Genomic DNA, 26421 nt, shown 5'->3' on the forward strand with positions numbered 1-26421 from the left:
TTTTATATGAGAGAGTTCTGTGGCTGAATCTAGATGGTGGCAGCAGTAACTCAGGTGTTGAAGTTTCTCACTGTCAAAGGCAGCTGTGAAATGAGAAGGTGTGGAGGGCTCTGAATTCACGTGTGACTCATCTGATTGTAGGTTAACTACATGAAGTACCATGGTTCACATTCTCATCACTGCACATAGAAACCCCTATATAATTTTACACTGATTGAAAACAAGATATGAAGGAGGATATTACAGAAATTATTTTAAGGAAACTGCAACGTTAGTAGAGAACATTTTTTACTTTGTAAATCATCCAATAGATATTACAGGAACAATACGTAGTATTGTTAAATTATGTAAGTTTTCTAATAGGAGTAGGAATCAGAGCCAGCAGTCACTTAAACCTGTTCCCAGAGCAACAATTTCTTGTCTGCCTACTGTATTTATGATAATGTTTAGTAGCCCATGCAGGAGAAGATAAATAAAGGAAGAGACGATTTGTAGAGGGTTGGGTGGTAGAGGGTATTTTACCTATTAAAACTGCAGCAGGGTCACAGAGGCACATACCCGCCATTGCTTATGCTCCGTTCCTGTATCCTCCTCACCCTCTGACCCTGCGCAGGTTCCCCCCCAAAAGCTTTACACAGGGGTGTGCATTTCCCCCCTTCCAAGCCCAAGGGTGCCCCCTCTGCACCAGGATCTGCTCCATCTCCTTTGGACAATCCCCAGCCAAAGCGGGCAGCATCCCTCACCTCCTCCAAGCCTCTGGGAGAGAGGCAAGAGGCCACCTCTCACCTGCTGCAGCCACACTTCCCTGCTATGGGGCAGCGAAACATACCACCAGCAGCACTTGTGCTGCCAGCCGCCAGCCTGCCTCCGAGCTGAAGGCACAGCAGGGAAGAAAAGCAGCTGCTCTTCTCCCAGCGGTGCCTGTGCTGCCGGCGTTGGCAGCGGCAGCGCTGGCTCTGCAAGCGGGGGCTGCTCGCACCAGTGCTCGGGGGGCACCGGCTGTGGCACAGCTTGTTTCCCAGGAAGGGAGGGCAAGGGATGCCTAAAAGCGCTTTCTGAGAGCAAAAGGATTATGAAATTGCGAACTTCTGTCCTCAAAGAGTCAGCATATGGAGCTGGTTTGGGGAGCGTGGAGCCACCTGACCCAGCTGCATTACTGGGCTGTGGGACTAGGGGAGGCGACCTATTCACTTGCCTCCTTTAACCTTGTGTTGTTTACAAAACAGCACAAAAGACAGATTTCTTCTCTTAAATGAGACTATCTTTTTGCTTATTTATAGCTTCAACTAAAATACCATTGAGCCACGCTTCTTCCTTGTGCACAACAAGAACAGGCGAATCAATAACCTAATTTAAACAAAATACAAAGTCTGCACACAGCTGAATAACCCATTCCCTAAACTCACACATTTTCCCCAACCAGCTTAATAAGGCCTGGCCTTCTCATCACCCAGATCTGGAAGGAACAAGAGGAAATTGTGACTATTAATTGCCACCTTTTCCAATAGTCACTTTGACTTTTCTCTCCATATTCCCTCACGAGGGTCGGTAACCTCATGTGACTGGTACGTGGCAGCTAAAGGAGTTTTCCAGCTCTGTTGCCTGTACCAGGTAACCACCCAAACTGGCAGCTCTGCTGCCTGAAGTGACCGGCTCCACAGGGATCAGGATATTCTGAAATCACTTGAACCAGAAGGTTATGCCAGCAGGGTTTTGAAACAAGATGTACTACACCAGCAGAGCAGATGGAAGAAGTTGCAGCTGGTCTGACACTCCCATAGTCTACTTGAAAATCTTGACTGCTGGAGTTTTAAAACTCATGAAGTCTGGACAAATTTTCTGACAAGGAGAGAGATCTAGTAAAGAATTAGAAGCCAAAAGCAGAAGCTAAGTGCAATTGTGGTTTCTTAGGGTAAAAATGTGATCTCCAAAGTCCTCAGGGTGAGAAACAGATAGATACTCAGCTCACTGGTTCTCCTCTCTCCTACTCATTTTATAAATGGGTTTTGCTGGGGAGATTTCCTCTTCTGGCCACCTAGTTGCTACTGAATGGCATCAGATGGCAAGAGCCATAGGTGAAGACTATGGGCATGTGTCAGGGGTAATTCACCCTGAAATTTTGCAGTGCACTTCAGTTCCCAAATCTAACTGTAGATGTCCATAGAAGTAAAGGTGGCCATTGCCTCAGAAACTTTATTCTGAGCTTGGAAGGTACAGCAGCAGAGGCTCTTAGTCAGAGTACCATCTTTTGGGGTCCTGGCTGTGTAACATCATAGCTGCTCTATGCCGAGACCTCTGCTTTGCTGTTCTTGTTAGCTGAGCTGTCTAGATGAAAGCTAAACTAGTTCCATAAGCTTGCTCTTGTAGTTGTCCCTCCCCTCCTTGGAAGATTCACTGCATGGTGCAAAGGCAAGCAGACTTCCAAACTAAAAGAGTGCTTTCAGTCTTGGTACTGTGAGATGATGTCCATGCTGGAGTTTGAAAGGTAATGCTGCTGCCTGAGCTCCCTGGTATCTCTTCAGGAAACAGAAGGAGCCAACCACAGTTGACTGGGGCCCTGGGCCAACACATTCATCCTGCCCTATTGCTATGGCCCATGTTTCCAGCTGGACTCCAGTACTAGCGAAGTATTTACAGAATATATCTTGTTTCTTGATATGGCTCATGTCCATGTTGGAGGAACTCTATACCACTCCAGCTGGACCACTGCTGTGACTGACTGGGATGCAGATTTCCAGGGAGTTAAGTCATGTCCAAGTAAAGCTGTCTACATAGAGTCCAGGGAAGCACTGGAAACACAGTATAAACCTTTTATATCAAACACTTGAGAGGCAAGGAGGCAGAGGGGCTATTATTCATTATGGTGTATCTTGCTGATCTTAGAAAACAGTGGTGGTACTAATTAATTGGATAATGAAATGCATTCATTTAATGGTCATGAAATTAAATAATAGCATGAGTGAAGAAAATGCAAAGTGAAAGCAAGCAAAGTATTTGATGCAGTTCCTGCTAATATGCTTCAGCACCATTGTGGTTTCAGCCCACCTTGAAGGAAGACTGACACTAGCTCTAAATGAGGTGGTGATTTTTTTACAAGATGAAGAAACATAGGCTGGAGCTGGGATATGATGTGAGCCAGGAACAGAGCACCCAAAGAGATTTACAGACATAAGAAAGAATATTTTTATCCAGTCTCTATCCACTTGCCATATATATTTTGACCACTGGTACTTGTTCAGATTCACATTGCAGTTCATGACTCATAGCTGAAAGTACAGGTCTGCAAAAGACAAGGCCCAAACATCTGATCTGAAATGGATAATTAGAGATGGAAGTCTCTTATCTCATTTGCCAGGTTAATCCATAACCAACCAATATCTGAGTTTGGCTGAAGAACAGATTTTATACAGGCCAGGAAGGGTAGGAGATCTGCAAGGAGAATGCAGAATATTTTAGCTTGGTTTCACTAGTTTACATTCATCTAAGTTCCACATTAACTAAAAGCTGTTATTATTTAAATAGGGCATTTATATCAGATGCATAATTATTTAAATAATTACATGCAAAGTTATTTAAATAGGAAAGTGTAATGAAATCTCATTCTAGTTTCTTATGCGCAGCTATATACACATAAACCAATCTTGTTGCCTTCCCTTCTTTCTTCTGGGCTGCTCTGCTCATTTTCTCTAGTGGGGAGGACACTTGCTCTGTGGGAAGAGCCTGTGCAGCTGCTTTGCAAGGTACTTCAGAGGTGTCCCAACCTGAAAGGAGTCTTTGCTCCTACCATGCTTTTATTATTGTCTCACTCCTGGTAGTTCCTAGAAGCTGCAGTCCCTGTATCTGCTGTGTTGCAAAAACACGACTTCTTGCTGCTGAGAACACACAAGTGCAACTGTCCTATTTACACAAGTAGGAGCACCTGAGTCATTAAGGCTCGGAAGTCATTAATGCTTTGGAGTCTTCAGCATTCCTCTTGCTTTTGATTTAACTTGTCTTCACCTCCTGTTTTTCTAATGCCATCCTCCTGAGTGGGCTTTTGGTACTGTCATCACGTCTTCCTTCATTGGGAATATTACTTAGTGACCATGTTACCCTAAACAATAAATAAGTTATTACAAAGTCTTTACAATCCATGAATAAAAAGCTCCCTACTTAGTGACCATGTTACCCTAAACAATAAATAAGTTATTACAAAGTCTTTACAATCCATGAATAAAAAGCTCCCTATTTAGGTCAATCTACAGATCTAACATGTCATAGCAATATCTAAGTGCTATATAACTGTTAACTAATTGCCTTAATGATTGTTAGAGGGGAGGACAACCAGTTAAGGCTGATCCCGTGCCCAATGCTAAGGGAGAGGGCAGAGCTCAGTGGCAGATCAGGGCCCAGCCTGGGACAGATCCAGCATCAACTCTTATTCTTTAACCAGACAAGAACATTAGTCATGTGTGTGTGACACTTACAAGCTCTCCTCCAGCTGTCTGTAGCTGGTATCTTAAATGAGTAATCGTTAATAGAGAAAACACAAAAGCAACATGTTGATTAAGCTTTTCTGGGCTGCTGCAATACTTTCTGTGGGAGAATTTCAATGAGCGTCTCTCATGGAGCCCTTGGGTGCAGGGTCCTTGGCAAATCCATGGCACCCCTCCAGCAATTGTCATTGTGAACCTGTTTCTTGGTTGTGGCAGATAACATTGCTGGCTGAACCTTGCTTTTTACATGCAACTGCCTTTAGTTTTATGGGGTCTTGGTTCTGTTTTGTTTTCAAAGACAATCCTGTAGCATGACTTTTGAAATCGTTATTATTCACAGGTATATGTGTGTCCTGCCAGCTCTGTTTATAGCACATTACTTGGGAATCAATATTCTCATAAAAAGTTTTAATCAAAAACGTGTTCAAGACGCAAACACTCCTCACAGGCCACTGCCTTTGGATTTGTGAGGAAAGCAATAATGGGGCTACCTTGGGTTAACTAGCTGGATAATCAGTAGCAGTGTAGCTGCAGCAGCACAGCTAGGTAATGCTTCCCAAACATCCAGGCTACACACTTTATAATCATTCTACTTAATCTATCTTTCTAGTTAATGTAAAATTGTATTTTAAGTCATTATATGGCTTAGCATTATCCTGGTTTTCCATTGTCTTACTATTTCTACACAGGCAGATTGCAATTTATATCTTCTGATAACAGAAATGCAATGACATGATGTCAGCACTTCTATCTCAAGCTAGAATTAAAACTGTAATGAATCAATAATCTGGGTATTTGGAACCTCCTATTTACATTTATTAGTATGATCTTGTGTTCATGCTAATGTAACACCATGGACCAACTGCAAAACTCCTGTGGAGGACCAAATAAATTTGGACATACAGAGGTTTACCTGGGCTCAAACCACATTTGTGTAACCTAGTGACTGGTCTGTGCCCCATATGAAGCAATTGGGTTGTTTCAATACAGTTTCAGCTCAAAAGAGGCCTGCATCATAAAAATCCCAGCTGGCGTCTCCTTCCCATAGCAGGGACTTTAGACACAGAAATCCAACGGCTCCAGGGAGCACAGCTGAATCCAGCCAGGTCAGTGGGGAAACACAGCACACAAAAGTTTCCATTGATGCTACCATATATCATTTTCTGTGCGTAAATAGGGAATGAACATCAGTCTCCAGGATTGCTAGATTGCTCATTTCTACAGGTAATGAAATAACTCTAAGAAATGGAATAGAAGAGGATTAATAAAATAAGAAATAAAAAAGGCAATTTTGACATGTAAATTCAGTCAAGCAGTTCAATAAAATACTTGCCTTCTGGCTTGATTTTTAGTGGCTGGAAATGGATTTGTTGTTTGTGATTAACACTGAGCTGTTTTCATTGTCTACTGCAGCTTAGAAAGTTCAGGTTCTTTCCTTTTTTTTTTTTTATGTGAGGAATTGCCATACACAATCACAGAACTGAGTTTCAGAGGCTTTTGCCATGAAAAAGAATTTTGGCAAGCCAAATCACTCTATTTTTCCCTGTCTTTCAAACAGCTATTCAGGCACTGCTAAAAGCGTCCTAAAATACTATTAATAGCAGATGCTTACATTCCTGTGATCAAGACTGAAAAACATTTAACCACTGTCTGTGTTACTGTCATGATAATGAGTTCTTCAGTAGTTTCCTAGCTCATAATTCCTCCTCCTCTTCACAAGATCCCAGAGAGGGCAAAATGCTTGCAACGTGTAATAGCGTGCATGGATGCAGCAAGTGTAGGTGATACTGGTCTGAAACTGTATAGCATCCTGTTATACACCATCAGAGGTGTTTTACTTAAGCATTCCCAATGATTTTTGGGAAGGGGTTGAGGCAAAAAACGCATCTATCTAGAAGTTTCCTGCAACGTGAGGGCTGAGAAGAAAAACTTCATCCTCTTCTGCCTGCGGTGGCCAGTCAGTATGCATTTAAATGCCATCCTTACCTTGCAGATCTCCAAAATGTCTGACTCTGGAAAATTAATCCAGACCAGAAATCCTTTCATATCAGTTGTTTTGACAGCTTCCTGCAGACCTGCATTCCCCAGGTGGAACAAAAGGCATTTATAGAAGCTTTCTTCTTTTTGTTTTTCTTGTTTACTTCAGTGAGCACTCATCAAGTGTCTTGTTCTCACATGGTAACGCAGAATAAAAAAACCTGCGCCTAAGCACTTTTCCCTACAAATTCTGTTGTCGGCTAGCAAATTCCTTTTTAACACTTCTAAACTGCAGACTAAAGAATTTCATTTAAAAAAATCAGCTTCTTGTTATCACTAGTAATTTTTCTTGTCTTTGAATTTTTGCAATCTTTAATCTCTTTCCAGAGCAGAGGTGATAAAAACATAATTTAAATACAATAGGGTATTTTTTGCTCCTGAAGAAAAATGTAGGTTGTATTGTAATCAAGTTTTCATGACCTGTAACATATTGTTCCAGATTAACCCATGCTTTTCAAAAGATAGTGCAGTACACTGAAAGCATCCAAAGTACATTCACCTTTCAATCTCTTTCAACAGATTCTCTCCATGGGAATGATGACTGAATACTACCACTACTTTTTTACAACACTGGTAAGGAACACTAAAGATTTGGGGGTGAATTTTCTCTGTTGCAGAAAAGACAACTAAAGATTTCCACTTTATCTAGATCTTGGTTGCCATTATTCAAGGAAACCCCTGGAGAATGAGTACTAACACTCCTTAGGAATATCCGGAGTCACAATTTTGTAAGGAAGATGTTTTGCAGTGTCTGTGGGGCTGGCTAACAACCTAATACAACAAAAATTAATTGCAGTAGTGTGCTTAAGGAGGAGCCATTGGTGCAGGTGGATCAGAGTGAAACAAAATAATGAATAAATGGCTTTGCAATGGAGCCGAGGTCAAGCACTGCAGCCTGTGCTGTCCATCGCTAAAATGTTTAATTTACTTACAAAACCAAAAAATCACCTATGTATAAAATAACTTGGGAAATTTTATAGTAAAAGAAAACCCCTAAACTTTCTTTCATGGTACATATCTATGAATACTTTTTTTCAGAACATTTTTCCTAAATTTTGACTTATATGCTATATATAAATATAACTCAATCCATACTTAAGGTCCATCTGCATTGTAGACTAGAAAGACAGCAAAGAACCATTACTGCCAGAACAGTCCTAGAGGGCTGGATTATATTATGTGCATCAGCTTATTCTTTATTTCCTTTCCATATAAATTTTTATGTGGAAGTGAAAAACCATTTTGGATCCAATAGTCAATTCATTAGTCAGAAATTACTCTCTAGCTGTTTGGAACTTGAAGCAGTAGCTTGAAATAGTTCTCTTCCCTTTGAGGCCATTTTAACATAAAGAAAAAATGTGAAAATTTAGGATTTACTGTGGCACTTACAGTTTTATACAATAAACAATCTAACATAAAATAGTAACCACCAACAACAATATGCATGAGATGGTATAGAACACATATTAGAACAAGCAGTAAGCAGTGCTGGTGGTATCTTGGCATTGTGGTATTGTAAATGTTGACATTTTGATGGCTACTGTGGTATTAAACCATGACCAACACATTTGTCATTTTACTGACCTGCCAGGATCAGTAAAAAGTTGTTTTGAAAAACAGCTTTCAGGCTTTGAGAAGCAGTTATCATATTCCCACTGCCTGATAAATACAGCTGTGGAGTGTGCCACACAATTATATCACTTAGAATACTCATTATTTTCCTGCCCTGTAAACACCAAGCACTGAAGTGCATGGACTTACTGTGCACTGGCCTGACACGTCCATTAGACATAGTGGCAGCAAGTCACCTGAAGGAGGCAAGGCAGGAGAAAAATAGGCTTTATAAGTAGTAAAAGTGTGTCGCTCTCGACATCTCTTGGAATTTTCCTTCCCTGAGTTGAGAAATAAGCTTGACATTGGCCAGCTAATTCCTCCTGTTGGTTTGTCAGAGCTGTAACACTGTTAGAGGACTGCTATAAATTAAAATTAGATACTGCTGTGCAGGTTGGTTGCAAAATAGTGGTGTTGTGGGGAACTGATTTTTTATGTTCCAAAAAGCAGATATGTGATTTGTCATAAATTTTACACAAATTTGGTTTATTCAGATTTATAACTGAAGCGGTCATGACTAGGCTTTGAGGGCAAGCAGAGCATTCACAGGCCAAAACAACCAGCACTTGAGCTTTGGATTGAAAAATCAAATACAGTTTTGGCCTAATTGTACCTTCTGAACACTTTGCTTTAAAACTACTACATCTGGTTTTGTTTGTTTTCTTAATGGTGATTTAGGATCTATTTGCATTAGACCTGGAACCCTACAGATACAGCGGAGTGAATATGACAGGGTTTCGCCTGCTCAACATCGAGAACCCGCAAGTTTCATCTGTCATTGAGAAATGGTCAATGGAGCGTCTGCAGGCGCCACCGAAACCAGAGACTGGCCTCCTCGATGGCATGATGACAGTAAGTGAACAACCACAACGATACAGCGGCTTCTACTGCACGCTTCGCAATGCTCTTCTAGCAGATGTGAACCAATCCCATTACTGCTTTATTTCACAATGCAAATGCTAAAGCAGCATCCCCAAAACAGACTTCCTTTTACCCACTTCTACACAGAAGTGCATTTGCCCCATGAAACAATGTTGTACTCATCCGTGTGACAAACCTCTCCCGGGCAGCTCTAGAGATGAGTGACAATTCTCCGTCATGATGCCATCCAGCTAACATCATTCATCTTATTTTTGTCAAATGTATATAATGCTGCCTCATTTCTCTAATAACGTTCTGTGTGGAGTAAAGAACATAACAGGAAATAAAAACTTTCGGAGCAGGTATACAATTTATAACCTGCAGGGAAAGATATTGTACATGTGGACAGGTAATAGCATTTTTAAATTGGAAAAATGCCCTTTGTCTTAATTTCCATCATCTACAGCAACTCTGGCTTTTAAGATGTAATTTAAAGATAAATGAAAGGTATCATCAAGCCAGGAAATTAGTATTTCCTCCCTAACAGTCCTCCCAGAAGCAAAGGGAAGAATAGGAGCAATTACATGGACAGTGTGACTCCATTCAGTTTTGCAGGGTGAAGGGTTGCCATCTTTTTGCAATATAAGGTAATATATCTTATGTACTGCGTGGAGTTCGAAGTGATATGAAATAGGCTTTATTGCAGATGATTGCAGGGAAAATTTTGACACATCCTAACATCCTGAAGAGAAATGCATTCTGTATGCTATCTCTAGCATTTCCAAAAAATGTTGCTTGTTTGGGCAGTGCCATTGCGCTCACTCAAATGCAAACCAGGGGAGAAAGCTGTCCCTGGGAACTTCTGATGTGAGTACACAAGACCTGCTAGGGTAGCTATTCATACATAGCTATTCACCTGCATTCACCCAACTGTAAAACTAGGAAAAATAAAGTTCTTACCAGACTCTTATGCTCTCCTTTGTATCTCTATAATCTCTTAGTGTCCTCAATGCTCTGAAACAGCATGAGCACCAAGGAAAGCATCTTCCTAGTTGGCTGTGATCATTTAAATATTCATAGCAAGTTCTGCTTATTCAGTTTGATGGAGAGCTGCAATACTGCTATATTTCATTAGACAATAAGGCTATGACAAGCTGTACAGTATAAGGAGATCAGGATTACATGTCCTATTGTTAACTCAGGATTTCTGCCTTCTGGTTCTTGCTATATTGTTTGCCCTGATGTCAGCTTGTGGGAAGTTAGCAGGGCATGACCAAGACAGTTTTGAGTTCACGTCCCACTTTATGCCCAGATTGCACACAGAGGCATAGTTGTTCTAATGAGATCTTTGAGTTTCTTTGCAATAAGTTAAATAGAATACAAAAAAACAGAAAAACAAGTTCCAGGACTAACTCTTAGTCCCTTTCTTCTTATGCACAGGTACAGACATCAATATAAGGCAGTTTGCTTCAGAAAATGAGGTGACCTTTTGTTCCTCTGTGCAAGCCCTAAACCAGAACAATATGAGGGGAGAAATAAAAGGCTAAGGGAGGTAATATAACCTCCCAGTTGGTGCACAGCAGGGTGGGTCAGTAACAAGTTACACAAGCAAGAGATTCAAACAGCCAAGTCTGCTGCCAACGTGCAAACACTGCGGGATGCACCATGTTATCAAGTAAAAGCATCGGTGGTCCCAGATGGGAGTGCAAAGTGAGGTGCACTGAAGCATTTTCACCAAGTATCTCCAGAGTCTCTAGGCCTGGGACACAGGCAGACTGGGACTCCAGTGCTCAAGTAAAATTCAATCCTGAATGCATGTGTCCCCAGTCTAATGTAAAAACCGATCTGAAGTCTATTAATATTGATGGGAAACTTTCCATTGATTTTGAGGGATTTTGGATCAGGCCTTTAGTCTCTGAGTCCACTTGGAACAAGTATCTGTTTTAAGTCACTTGACACTGAGAACAGCTGTTATTGTCTCCTCCTGCTTGCCTCACCATTTATAATGTTTTCAATTTGCTCTGATTGTGGGAACATTGTTTTGCGCAGATCCTGATTAGTGTGTCAAGAGCGATTTCTCATCTGCAGTATATTAAGATTAGTTGATAAATTCAGATCACATTTGATTGCCAGCAAAAACCTCCAATGCTGTAAGACTGATGCTGTTGTAATTTACTTAGGTAAATGAAACAGAGAAAGAATCAAATCTATTAATTTCCCAAAGGAATTGCATGGCAAAGGAATAAAAAATGGATTAGCTTTGCAGTTCATATAGATGAGTCCAGTTTCTCATCTGCAGAGTTAGTACTTTTTTTTAAGGCCCCTACTTAATTATTCAGTAGCTTTACAAGAAAGGTAAGCACTTCATTTTTATAGCATCCCTGTGCAGTAAGTGAAACATGGCTGTTCCCACCTCGTACAGCGAGAGCACTGAAGCACAGTGAAGGTGAGGTGAGATTTTTCTAAAACTTCCTTATGATAAAGGGTGACAGGGTATGCGATCTCAGTTTGAGGCTTACTGGGCATGTTTTTAAACCAATAAAGCCATTCTCAAAAGAAACACAGATGCACAACCAGCATCCAGTAATTTTAGTAATATTTAGGTGTCTAAGGGCTGTATTCATCTGTCCTGCCTCAGACAACTAGAAGTTAAATGTGTAAGTAAGTCCAACATAACCATCAAAAAAGGCACCTCAAAAGGTCAGTTCACCTCTCTCTCTAAGATGGCGTGGGAGGTATGGCAGGGGAACATCCCTGGCTAAATCTCACTGGGGCCATTTCACACATTTGTGCCAAAAGCCAAAACCCTTGAGGGCAGTAGACACTTAGAGACAGTAGATAACTGTCCAGTGGGATACCTACCAGGTGCTCCGGGGGATTAATTTCCCTGGCAAGCAGGGCCTGCCCACCCCTCGGGGAAGAAAGCAATCCCACAAGAGCCACAAGAAGAGCAGCAATAGGGAGCTAGTACAAGTCCCACAGGGGCAGCCCTCCCACATGGCCCCACGCCGTGCCACCGTGCCACCCCAGCCTGCAGGCTGGGCAGAGACTGCCTGGGGCACCTGCACCGTGCTTTTGACTGACGCACCTTGAGGTGCTGAGAGTCTTTGGCAAATCCCATGAGGAAACTAGAGAAGACTGTGTACTGCAAAGTGCTTGGCCCTGAGACATGCCTGGAGGATGAGACCTGAGCTGCTGTAACACCTGAGGCTTCTTAAAACTCCTCTCCATGCCACAGAGCTACCTGTGTGCTCCTTCCTGCACTGGGCACACCGACCCCTCTCTTCCTGTAGTTACCCAATGTAGTTTTCTTCCCAACACTCACCTGAAAATACTCTGAAATTAATTGGGTATTTTTGCATCTCGGATTTCCGTGGAGAGCCCAGTAGGGACCTTTTCCATAACAGTACTCTGAGGGAATGGTTCTCAGTAGAGAAAAGCAGGGACTGGGCACACAGATATATATTAAAGAAAGCCTTTCTGTTCTTTTCATGCAGACCGAAGCAGCTCTGATGTACGATGCTGTTTACATGGTAGCAGTGGCCTCCCAGCGTGCATCCCAAATGACTGTCAGCTCCCTGCAGTGCCACAGACATAAGCCGTGGCGTTTTGGGCCCAGATTTATGAATCTGATAAAAGAGGCGAGTATAGACCATCTGCTTATGGTCAGCATAATCCTTTCTTTCTTCTTTACTGCACTGGCTTGTGTTGTTGCTCCCTGATCTTTGTCATATGCTATGCTCTGGTTTCTGGCACTTGGACGCCCAACTCCTCCTCACCTTCCTAGCAGGCAAATGTTGATTCAGATACAAGGCTGTGGCCTGCGTTCTGGTAGAGACTTTACCTGGTCTCTGAAAAAAAGAAACTGCTAAACCGTAGGTGTGATAATATCTCAGACTAACACACCATAAGACTGCCCATTTGTTTGGTTAATGTTATGGTTATGATATTATTGTATATAACGGTTGTATATAATTTCTAAAAATATGTGGTAACTAACAACAGCCATTCTAGAAATTGAAAGAAAAGCAAGTCTGTAGCTCTGTCCTTGTTTCACCACTTAATTCCAATTGTTTTGCAGATTGTTTGATCAGTAATCAATATCCAGAAAATATTTCAGCCAGTATTTCTAAAGAAGTAAATTGCTTCATGAAGTCATGCACTATCTACCTCATAAGAATGCATCACTGAGCTGTTTTGATCCACAGATGTTCTAAAAAATACACATGTTAGCTGAAATGCCTTCACTCTTCCAAAAGTTCAGTTTTTATTATGGATTTCAAATGGAAAGTTTTCCTTTAGGGAAACATGTGAAATGAAAATTGGAAATTATGTGGAGTTTCCTATGTATATTTCATCTTTTCCCCCAGTTTTTGTCCATGACAGTGTGATTCCTATCAAAACCACGTCATTAACACTCGTGTAGGTGGAACAGAATCTGTAGGCTGAGGTTGTACCTCAGTAAGTGGTGGCAGCAGATTGGGGCATACACCTGAATCCAGAAATATAGTAGGAGCAAACTGAAAGACAAGACATGTGGTGGTTACAGAACATGTAGAAGAGCTGTCATCACCTTCTCCAAACCTTTCTAAGCAAATTTTTTAGAATTGCCATAGGCAATATACGACATGGTGATTCACCTACACAGAAAGCATTGAAAGTTACTGAAACAGTACCCTCCACACAGGTTGTTTTATGAATTTAAGGTTTCCTTGTAAGCTTCTCTCTTTGAAAGTATAAAAAAAAGCCAAGAGTTACCCCAGTACTCAGGGACTTAACTTAAGAATTAAGGAAGCTTTGAGATACTTTCCTCACTGCAACACAATCATGGGAACATCCAGAGGAGTCACAGAAGCAGTACTGGTAAAGGTTATTTCTCTCACCCTGACATCAACCATGCTGCATCCAGCTCCCCCACTGGGGAGGAGGTGGGAAGACTGTAGCAGGAAGAGCAAAAGACAGGAGAAAATTGTCTCAGAAGTGTCTGTAATAAAGATGAACTTCTCCCTCCCTCCCTTCTAATTTGATCTAAGTGGGAACCATTGCTCTTCTACTTCTCAACCTCAAACTAAATGAGGTAGCATTGCTACTCACGTGATTTCTGGTGCATTTTAAAATCATTATAATGAAATTGAAAGTTAGCAAAAGACTTTGTATCAGTGAACGCACCTGCATAATTATACAGTGGTGACCTACTTATTTTGGGTGATGCTAAGTATATAGCATAAGGATCCTGAATCCTAAGCCAGAAGAAGTACTTTGACCAAGACTGCCAGATGTACCTCAGCAGATGCACTTCAAAGCTTAAACAGTTATACAGTTCACATTTATCATGTACAGCTAGCTTCTCTTGCATGGAGTCAGATATGTGAGCTAATCTGATTGTTTTGCAGATAGTGTCTTTCATGCTTAGTAAAACACCGATTTAAATACTCTGAGAGTCTTATCTTCCTGTTTCTGTTGTAACTAAAAAAAAAGATGTTTTTTAAAAGTAGAGGATAAGGTTTAATAAGACAGCATTACATTTCCTGAAAAGGCTATAACAGGTGTTGGAAACTAAATAGCAAATACATTTGGACCTCCCTAGTTCATGTTAGGATCTGGTTTGCTCAACAAGGATAGATGAACTGTATAAATCAGGAATCAAGTGAATAGGTATGGAGAAAAAAAGTCAAGCAGGCAGAATGATAGTTTGGGCCCACATAAATGCAATTTACTATTTTGTGACATCGTACTCACAGTCTGTGAAGGCATTTTACAGACTGATCTGAAGACAAGTATTCTGTACTGCAGTCTAAATAAACAACTTTCAGACAAAGAGGTTGCCTGTGATGAGTCAGTGAGTGGTGCAGGTGCTAGAGCTTAGAAAGTACTTCAGTGGCTCCATGGTGGGTTTTTGCATTGTGCTTTAGATAGAATTGGTGATAAGAACTGCAGTCATCTCATTTGCTTGTGGGCCAATGCTGTAAAACACCAGGCTGATGGTAATAGAAAGGACCTCAGAACCTGCATGGAGGTGAGCAGAGGTTAAGGTGGAAAGCCTCTGATTTGTATAGCAGCTCATAGGCTACTTCTCTCTTCACTCAGCAGATGGCAAAATAATTTTTTTCAGCCTGTCACTGTCCTGTTGGGAAGTCAAGGTTCAGGCCATACCTGGTTCTCAGGTATACACATGTTAGCTTCTTCCTGAAAGCAACGGGAAAGTGGACATCCTAGGGCAAAATGCTGCCTTTTGATTTATGCTGATCTGAATGCATGCGCATTGGAGTCAGTTTCTGAATTTTCAGAGTACACGAAAACAAAGGATGGCTAGTTTAATGTGACAATACTCCTCTTTGGACCTTAGGACGTCAGGTAAGTGTATCAGGTAACAGCAGCAGAAGATCCACTGCCTATTTTTCTTAATGAACATGACTTGAAGTGCTACCAGCAAGACTATAGGAGAAAAGCACTAACAAAAATGTCTGAGGCTATGGAATAATCAATCACAGCAACAAAAAGAGTAATCTGCTATGCTCTAAAGATCTCAAAAGCTAATGCTGATTGTAGGAAACATTTGGAAATTTGCAGAGAAAAGCAAACCTGACCAAAGCCCCCCAGCCCTAAGAATGGCTTTGAGGTCAGAGTTCTCATCAGCTAGTTCCTGTGAAGGAGGATATTACATAAAATACACCGTCTGGGATCAAGAGTCTTCTACAATAGCTCATTAAGATCTTTTTAATGAAAAGTAAATCCTTGTCAGAAGCTTTTGTCTCTCAGTGACCTAATGTCATTAATATCTAAATGATATTTTAATCTTTTGGCCTGTATGGAAGCATTTGCAGAGAGTACATCTTACCTGTGCCCAGAAAGGAAAAGGAGCTCATTGTCTCTCTTCAGAGAGGGAATAGAGAGAGAAAGAATGATTCCACCTTTCCTAAAAGGAAAATGTGTGTAAACATGAAGCAGGTGTTTATAATTGAATGATCAAATTCCCTGGTCATATGCCCTTTAAAGCATGAGATAAGCCCCAAAATAATTATTATCTGTTATTCAATTATCATCTAAACCAGTGTGAGCTTCCCTCACTCAAATCTAGTAACAGTTAAAGAACGACTACATAGTGAAGTATTTCAGAAGATAGAGATGCAGACTTTATCTCAAGATTTATTAAATCCCCTCAAACAAAATCACACACACAAATCTCAAAGACTAAAAGAAATCTGAAGCATTTACATCTATATTTCAATTTATTTCAGCCTTCCTTTTGTGGTGTGGCATTAAAAGCTCTCAAGAATCCCCTAAGCTAAACCAATTCTTTGTGTAGGCTAAGGTAATGACCACAGAAAGCAACAAGATAAGTGGACTTGGTCATTCAGGCACTACCATGTCCATAAAACTTTCAAGCCTCTGTCTCAACTTATTTGTAACAATACTTCTGAGTGAAGATGTCCCAGTTAGACTGGAAAGCCAACTTCGTTCAAATGCCTTCAAGCTCAAGAAACTCTTTCCTTACAATTTATAAAGGGTTTTCCATCCCTCCACTAGCTGATTCTCGTTTCTACAAGTAATAAGTGGTATGCCTCATAGAATGTCTCCAGCCTGTAACAAAGACAAGGATTAGTAAATCAAGTCCCTTAAGAAGCCTGCTTGAATTCTCACATCATTTTTCATTGTTAAAGATTAAAATGAGACCTGCATTTAGCTTATTTGTATACAGGAAGAGTACTATAAATGTTGAACACATTCTACAGTTTTTAAAACACCTAGCACTGTGTGACTCTGGTCTGTGGATGACACTCTGCTTCAAGAGTAAAATTAATAAAAAAAAAAAAGACACATCCAGTCCTTCCCTGTACAAGAGGACAACTGACTCAGCATCAAGAAATGAAATTATGCAGCAAGGCCATCTTTATTATCTTAGGTTGTTATTTTGCCTGCTTTTTGAAACGGTGATGATAATTCATAGTGTGGTACTCTGTGTTTTGATTACATTGGCTATAAATGTTTTTATTTCATGTTTCTTCTTTACAAAAAGAAAAGAAAAGAAAAAAAACCCACCCTTATCCAATACGCAGAAGAATGTAACTCCTGAAATCTTTTCTTCCAAACTCAAGGCATTTAAGCAAATAATAGTCTTGCTCTGTACAGAAAGAGGCCTCTCCATCAGCATAATTGGAAGGCAGGGAAACAGGGAGGCATTATAATTTACACTCACCACAAAAAGAGCTGGGAAGACCTGCACCACAGGAAAAAAGTCTTGACAATCCTCTGAGTTGAACCACTTCTTCCTGTAAACTAATGACCACAGAAAGCAACAAGATGGGTGGACTTGGTCAGACAGGGACTGCTATGACTGCATATCTTTCAAGCCTCTGGCTCAACTTATTTATAATAATTCTTCTGAGTGAAGATGATTCAGTGTGTTAGTCACTTGCTAACCCATACGTGCCCCCAAAACCAGCTGCATGTCTGCCTCACCTGTGCTGAGTGTACAAATGATTTAGAAACTCCTGTCTGTCCTGAGGTGACTGCTACATACAAGCTTATTCCAGACCTGGCTGATCTACAATAAGAAAGTAGTAGGTTTCTCCGTTTTCTCACATTTTTGGTGCTGTTTTGCAGCTCTCAGATATTGGGGTTTTTTTCAGCAAGTAAATGTTTAAAAGTATATATCCTTTAAATCTCTGAACTGTTTGACATAAACCAGCACTTCAGATGGATGACAAGTTCCTACTCTCTCATTCTGATCCACCAGTGCAGGTAAGATCCCACCAGTTCGTTTTTCTCTTGGCACAGAGGAAGCAAGCAACCTTCCTCAGGACTGCTAGATTTCCTGTGAAGCTCCAGTGCAAGGAACAGAAGACAGAATTATTGAGTTGACGATGGCACGACCACCTCCAGATTGATTTTGTCCAAATTTGATGAGCTGACTAGCATTTTGAGAAAGGGGCAGGAATGCACAAAGTCTTGATTAAGTGGTATGAAATCACAGGATGTAATTTTCAGGGGATTCTTGATAATAACTAACTAAATCTAAAACAAACATAGAACATCATTGGAAGAAGAAAGAACTGAAGATTTTTCATTACAGAAAAAGTGCAAATTTAAAATAAGACAGAAGGGAAAGCAATCCATCTGGGGAGATATTAATCAATTCTTTTAGGTTAAAAATGGCAGCATCTCCAAACGAAGGAGCACAAAACATCTTGCAAGAGAACAGAACATTTCTTTTGTTTCATGGTCTATTATTACTACCAAAGTCAACATGTAAGAGTATTTTCATGGGACTAAAAATTTACAGAACAAAACAAAAATAAAAGTGAGCAGTACAAGATTCTGGATGTTTGAAGACCCAAGAACTCACCATCTCCCCTGCTGTCTGAGGAAGGATCTGTGCGTCAGTCACCCAACGTATCTGCTGCACAGAAATCTCTATGCATGTGACAGGGGAAAGATGACAATATTTCAGCTCCAAAACATAAAATAGCATCTCTTCTGCTGCATCTTTGTCATTGTGTTTTAGTGTTGAGTCAATTACAGCACCTATGGATACTGTCTGCGGTTATTGTCTGTGCTCTGATATTGCAAAATTTAGTTAATTCAAAGAAAAAGCAGTTATTTACTTTAGTAGGACTTATCTCACCAGATAATTTGATATTAGGATTTGATCCACCCTCATTAAAACAAACATTTTTCTTTGTTTTACTTTTTAAAAACAAACACTTTTCTTTGTTTTACTTTTTAAAAACTTACTTCTTATGCATGAAGTAATGGATACATTTCTGCTATAAGTCTATAACTGTCGTTACTTTGAACTGAAAACTGTTAATTAAAAGAACAAACAAAACAACTGCTAGATTTGCATCCCATTATGATTTATTAAGAAATAAAGGTCAGCTTTCCAAGAAGATAATGTATGGCTAAGGTTAATGCCAATAGGGATTCCTATTCTGAAATCAAATTTCAAGTGGAAAATCACTTAATTTATGGAATGACCTATGCACAGATTGCAAAATAATGGTCCTAGAACTTGCATACTAAGAATAAATACATACTGAATTGATAAAAAATTATCTGCAAAGTTCTAATACTATGATATCTAAAATCAAAACAAGAAATCTGACAAAAATATTATATATATTTTCTTCCATTCCATTTTCACTTTCTTAAATATTACCTGGAAAGTAGATTTGTTTATTAAAAAATGAGCAAGAATTACTATAAAGTGATTTTATGTGAATATATGGAAGATATTTTGATATTTGCTACACAAAACCTTTTTTCAGAACATATTTCATATGTTCTGGGCTACTAAAAGTGCTCATCATTTACTGCACACTGACGTTTTGATTTAAGTGTTAGTGCATGGCCTACATTGGATGATACTTATTTGTACCGGAAAAGCTCCCAGGAGCCCTAGTCACATCACCATTGAGCCACTCACTGTGCACAGTCTTTGCTGCAAAGAGCTTACAAGATAACTGTTAAATGCAGATGATTTAGGTTTTGGAGCAGTGTACTCCCATTGAAACAATCTGTTCCTCAACCACACAGCCTCCTACTCACTCATTCACAGATTTGCCAGCACTTGGGTCCCATTATCTCAGGTGAAAATGACACAGTGAAGTACCACATGAAGCCCTGACAGGCCTCTTGTAATCCGTGTTGTTCAGGGGGTCGATGTCACTGTAATAGGACAACAGCTCATTTGGGGAGAACATTTCCCGTTCAGGATGATGGGTGGGAATGCCAGAGCTTTGGCTTTGGCTCCTGGCTCTGCCACGGACTCTATGCAGCCATGAGCAAATCACTTCAGGACAGCTCCAAAACCTGTGCCATGGTTACCTGATAAGGCAAAACTGGTCATTGCTTGGTAGGCACTTCCAACATGCTGACGTGATCAGGCTGTTCACCATCCATGCTTGTAGGTACCACATCACTCCAAAACAAAACCAGTAGGACCTGAAATCTAGGTGAAAAAGTCCTGTAGCTGGAAATACTGTGATTTCCCTCTGTAAAAGACAGATGACAGCTTTTGTGTAGTTAGTGTATTTAGTCTGTTAGCTGTGTGGAACAGGATTTCTCTACATACTGTCTCACCTATGCAAGCAGTAGCTCTTACAATGGGATCCCAATCCCCATTAACGCAGTAGTGTAAATTTATGGTTTCCAAGTTCATAGTCAACAGTAATCCCACCCAGACACTTCAATGACAGTCATGTTCCTGCATGGTAAGATAGATTCTGCTCTTACTAGGAAGAATAACTGGCAAAGTTTGACCTTCCCTTCTGATTCTTCACGCTCACTCCCTCATCTCTGGTATTGATATAAACCAATCTGGTAGGTGTAAGCTTTACAGGAACTCAAAGGTTTTTCAAACATATGCTCTGAAATGAATTCACCTAAGCCGTCATCCTCAAGTAGTCAGGGTTCATTTGTCAAATTTGTCACACCAAACCCCTTTCATATCACTACCCCTGAATGTCATTAAGCTCAGCCACTGCTCTGGAAATGAGTGTTCTTGAGTGGCTCACAGAACAGCCTGTGACTTTCCTCAGAAATCCTCCTTCTCTATTTACCCACCATTTCTCTCTCTTGTTTCAAGGCAGGGGTGTTCTCAGTCTTATAACAGCTGCCTAAACACCTTCCTAAGAACAAGCCTCCCTCACACCTTCTCTTTTCCATTCCAGTGCTGCTTAGTAAAAGCCTAGGGCTGGAACAGTCCTGGATCTCTTCTGAGCACAGAGACTATGAAGCATCATGATTTTCAGTGGGGTAGATAAAACCCTGTAATGGTGAATGCTGAAATTCTTTTTATTACATCTGTTATGCTAGATTTGGACCAGGATAATGGAAAAGTCATACCCTAACTCACTATATTCCATAATCCTTGAGGATCTCTCTTAATAAGAGGATTAATTGTAAGAGCTGATAAGTTGATGTGTAGCTCAGAGCACATTATGATTTCCACTGTAACTAGAAGCAGTATCTCTATCACTTAAATCTATCAACTATCTCTGCAACTCTAATAAAGCAGGAGCTTTCTCTTCCAAAAGGAAAGAAAACCAAAGGAAAATTAAAGTAACCTTTTCCTTAGTCATTATCATTTTGGTTAGTATACAGTGGTAAAGTTATTTACGGTGTTGGAAGATTTTGTTGTAGAAAAGTGATCTATGGTATTCTAGGCATGTGGCCACAGTAGGTTTAGGTATGCCTATGTTTTATAAATCTTTCAGATATCTGATTTTGTAGTCAAGAAGCAAAAGTCTGGAGTGGGGAAAAAACCAAACCAAAACAAAACATGAGAAAAAGAGCTCACTCGCTGCCTTGTCCCTTGCCATCAAGCAACATAAATGATGTCCTCTGTATATGTGCTTTAATCATTGTCCATAATGCTGTAACCATCAGAGTTCTGCTCTGTAATAAGTCTAAGACCCCATGGAGGAGATACATCACCTACCTCTGCATTTGGATGTCAGTGAGCACCACAGCCCTCATCAGAAATTTTGGATTATCAGTTCAAAACTAAAGTAGTTGTTCACCTTCTTTATAAGCAGGTAATGCTGGCTAAACAGAACAGGTCTGTCACTCTTGTACACCTGATATGCCATTTGAGATCCCCATACGTACTCATCTGCCACCTTTTCTTAAAAGAGGAAGGATGCTGTACCTGAAGTGTCATGGAGACACTAGCACTTGTGGAGGTTGCTTTGCTGTCATTCACTCTAGGTTGCTAATGTTTAGCTGAAGTAAAATGTTCTAGTGAGAAGGTGGCTAAAGGAAATTATAATGTAAAGTCTCTCTCCAGGACAAAACTGGTTTCCTTTCAAGTTGCTCATTTTGTTAGACCAGCATAGAAGCGGAATGAATTTCCTAATCTCAGTCCAAACACATAATGCATTTATTTTAGAAGATCTATAGGTCCAAAAAGACTATGATGTTAGCATGTCTCTGCCACTGTGCAACGGTAAATGAGCAAACATAATTTGGGAAGTTGAATACTAATGCTTCCTGAATTCCAGGTCAGATGATTGCCAATAATTTTTTTTCTATTGTTTCATTCATCATTAAAAAAAGAAAGAAAAACAATGGCATGATGGTGGTGTAAGTTAATACCTTTTACTTCACAACTGTGGTTAATTAGAATTACACATTAAATCAATAACTGATGTTCAGTTTTGCCTAGTAAATTCTGATAATAAATAAACAGATTATAACACCAAGAATTAAAAATACCAATATACTTGGCCTATATATCCATCATAAAAAAAAATAATAAAAAAATCAGCCCAATTACTTGCCTTTATAGGTTACCTTTAACGTGCCTGGGAAAGCAACCTACCAAAGGTCAAGATAATCCCATTGCCAAAACTGAGTAGACAGGAAAATGTTTTTATCTTCGATTAGACTTCACTCTAGCTTCTGAATGTACTTCTCCCATACTGAAGAGTCCAGCTAACCAATTTCTGTTCCAAGCTCCCATTAAATCTGAAGAAAAACTCTGCTGATTGCATGCCTTTAGGATAAGGTTTCAAAATGTTCAAGTTACACATAAAGAGCAAGAGAAAGAAAAAAAACCAAAAAACAAAGAGAGAAAAATAAAAAAAGCAGAGACAGTTTTACAAAATAAATAACTAAATATGGCCCATCATCTACTTTGGGAATTTCTCAAGTCAATTGCAGTAGGGGTTTTTTGTGTCCCAACATGCATTTGCAAGGCTTTTGAATGAAGACGACTGTCATTTAGCATTGCACTTACATCCAAGAATAGTCTTCACACAAGATGTTTTTTATCATCAGTTTACGATACTTTAATATTAAACAATAATTCAGGCTTCAGTGGCAGATGCAAAGTGTCTGAATATCTTGCACAAAGTCAGGCTTGAACTTGGTATTGTGCAAGGTTTTGGAGCTGAGCAACAGAACAGTTCATTTTCTGCCACAATACTGTGCTAAAATAGCTTTTCTTCTTGGCTTTTCACTCAGAAGTTTTATCAACTCCTTTTGTCTATATATTTTAAAAATTTGTTAAGAGTTATGACAGTTTCTCCTTCTACTGTTTAAAGAAGATTCAATATGTACACATATTTTGTAAGTGATATATTCACAATTTTTTTGCATTTGGGGGTGCATATTTGCGTCTTAGATGTTTTCTTCTAACATTAGCTCTGACACGTTCAAAATGGGTGGGTCATTTTTTGAACAGTGGGAACAATAAAAGGTTGAAACTTGAGTTTGAAACTCTAAAGAGATTGCTTGATTAATTACAAGTGAAGGTCTAAAGAACAGGTTCAGAAAAACTGTTTTATTTCACAGGTTATTGGAATAAGTGGAATATCAATAGAAGAGCAGAAATGTCTGCACATTATGAAACATTATTAAACATAATAGTTTAAAAAGTTAAAATCAGATTATGCCTTTGCATTTTTGAATTGCCAGGGCACTTTGAACACTTTAAAAGGACCTTGAAAAATTTAAAGTTTTCTAATCTGAAACATGGCTATCCAGTATCTGTCACTGCGACACTGGACTCAAAAAGAGAAAATACACCATAGGCAGATAAACAGTTAACTAAAATATTTGGATAAACTTATATTGAGTAAGAAAAAACAAATACATAATAAAACCATAATCAATTTGTCTGAGAAAGATTGACACTTTTGTGTGCCATAGCGCAATACAGTATCTACAAAATTGGCTATATCCCATTGAGTCTATATCATAAAGCTGAATATTTACTCAGTCAATGCAGTATATATACTATGCATTATGATTTCTTGATCTAGTTATATCTTGCTAATAAAAATCTGGAAATACAAGTGAGGTCTGGTAGAGACAAAAGAAACAGAATATGAAATGTACCTGTTGTTTTACCTTAATAAGTCTGGTAGCAGCTGAACTAATTGATTCTGTGATTAAACTGTTGATTGGTCTTGGCTGAAAGTAAGGCTGCTATAGTAATTGATTCAAGATGATGAAGTGGAAATTGGTATAAAGACCCTATGATGGTCATGTGAGCTGATAGCAAGCTTCTGGAGTGTTAGCTCTTAGAAGTTGTCAGCTTCATTTTCTAGTTGTTATAATTTTCCATCAATATATTTATATGTAAACCAATATTGTAATTTGAATATTTAATGCCAGATTTCAGTTTGTAGTTTACCCACAATCTTAATTTTTTAAACTAGTAAAAATAGAGAGCTTCACAATTTTAATTAGGTTGCTTTGGATATTTTTGTCATGTCAGGTACCTGACAGCCTTCAGAGATGACTGAAGACTTATCTGTAATCTATTCTATCTACTACCTTTTCAACACTTAGTAAGAAAGGGTCTGAGTAGCTGCTGGTCCTGTATGGTTTGCTTCTCAACTACCAGTTGAAACCAACATATTGGGTTAATTCCCCATTTTGTTTAATAAACAGGAGAAAGTTATCAAATGTTTACAACTTAGAAGTAGGAGCAGTAATTATCTGATAAAACACAGTATTGAAGAATGTGAGACCTTATTTTGAACCTCAGACAAACATTGTGTTGCCCTAGTGCTGCAAACCAAACTCACGAAAGAACAGCATTTCCTCACAGTTCTGTTGTCAGAGGCAGCCTGCAACCTTGCATAAATGAGATTTAAGATAAGCAAAGGACCTTACAAACAGAAGCCACTGAAAATCACATTTTTTAATTAAGCTTCAAGCTCTACTCAAAATTATACAAACAAAATCGAAAATACATTCTTTCCCTAAGAGCTTTAAATTGTGCCCTTAGTTTCTCTAATATTAAAGCAAGGACAGAGTGCAAAAAAGCAATTTCTTTTGATGAATTATATGATTAGGTTCTGATTCAACTTTTATTATACCCTGTAACATTTAACACAAGTGTCACTAGAAACATTAAAATTGCTATAAATGTTGCATATAAAAGCATGAAATCTCATTGCTGTGTTAGAGTCACGTGGTTTCTGAGTAGTCACAAAGTTCTGCTTCATTTCTGTTCATTAATTGCATTTAAGAACTGTGCAACTGCTGCCTAGTCTGTTTGCCTGAACACGGCGCCCAGTAGGCACTCGCATCCTTGATTTACCTGACAGGCATCTAGAAGTGGTGGTACACAGCTATGATTTCGGAGCAATGGTACTTTTCACTGTCTTTGCATGCAGCAGGCCATTGTGCTTTAGGACTCAAATCATATTAAAAGCTTGGAAGTTTTACTACAGATTTCAGAAGGCCTGGGGTGGACCGTAGGTTCCTAGCTTATCCCTTGCTTTGTTTCTTAAGGAAAATTTTTGTTTCTGATCAGGAAAGAAACATCACCTGTCTGTCTAGACATGCTGCACACACAGGAGCCACAACTGTCTTGAAGTCAGAAATAAAATTATGCTCACTGAACTCAAACCCAAATGTTTTATTTTTATTTAGAACAAATAAAACAAATCAAATAAAAATCAGAAATTAATCTTAGAATTCAAATGGTATTTGAAGTGTGTGCCTTACAATTAGGGTCTGAAAACCCCCTTCAACTTTTAAGTTTAACTCTTCTGAGAAATAATCCCTGACTCCTGTTTATAATTTAAGTCACTTTGGGGTCATTATTAGATGGTCTAAGTGGGACTTAAGTTAGACAAAAGCTATATGCACTTCTCTGCTACCTTGAAATTTATGCATCTTGTAACGTCTTTTCCCTCCTTTTTTTTTAGTGTAGGGGTAGAAGGACCAATGTCTATTGAGCTAGCATTCCACCATGTAAATCTTTTTTACAAGAATGGAGATGTAGGCTCCTGATACCATTTCCAAAAATAACATATAAGTGCCTTTATTCAAGATCATATCACATTAGCAGAGAAGCTGAGCATCTGATATATAATCAATAAATGTGAGAATTTCACAGAAGCAAATTGCCCTCTGAGGAGGAATTGATCTCTAAAGATCATATTTTTTAAAATGTTCCATCGTTATGAATAAGAGGTGGAGGTCATGTCAGAGTAATAAAAAGACAGACTGGAAAAGAGATATTATGTAATGAAATGCATTTGTATGTGTCTCCTCCTGCTATCTTAATTATATCAGCATACAAACCCACAAGCATTTCACTGTTTACAGCTGAGATTTTTGTATGTTCCTGTGTCATTAAGATGGAAAGTCTCATAGCAAGTTTGTTGCATTTGTGCCTGTCCATTCTTATTTTACTTAAGCATGCTTCAAAATCCATCTATATTTTCACAAAATTCTAGATGCACCAGGTTTGTCTGAGACACATGGTGATAACACCCCAGCATCTGAGATTCAGTCCTGCAGATTCAGAGCTAGAATTTAGATTTAACAGAAAGGGGAGACACCATTCTGTAAGTCTGCTGATTTTTAATGCAGCTTTCCTAATGTCATCCGTCTACAACAAATTAAATGAAGCAAGTAACAATGTGCAGTAGAAAACCTTGTAATTTAAGAATTATACACACATGAAGAA

General features: G+C 39.3%; 1 protein-coding gene across 1 annotated transcript in view; it reads left to right on the plus strand.

Moving 5' to 3' along the window:
* The window catches only part of GRIK1 (glutamate ionotropic receptor kainate type subunit 1), a 174289-nt gene that overhangs the window by 107917 nt on the left and 39951 nt on the right, over positions 1–26421 (plus strand). Inside the window, exons 5-7 of the mRNA XM_075033844.1 lie at positions 7032–7085; positions 8802–8975; positions 12482–12625. Coding sequence (XP_074889945.1) covers positions 7032–7085; positions 8802–8975; positions 12482–12625 — 372 coding nt within the window. The remainder of the gene's footprint in view (positions 1–7031; positions 7086–8801; positions 8976–12481; positions 12626–26421) is intronic.

The sequence above is a fragment of the Buteo buteo genome, chromosome 8 (genome assembly GCF_964188355.1).
Source record: "Buteo buteo chromosome 8, bButBut1.hap1.1, whole genome shotgun sequence".
Lineage (NCBI taxonomy): Eukaryota > Metazoa > Chordata > Aves > Accipitriformes > Accipitridae > Buteo > Buteo buteo.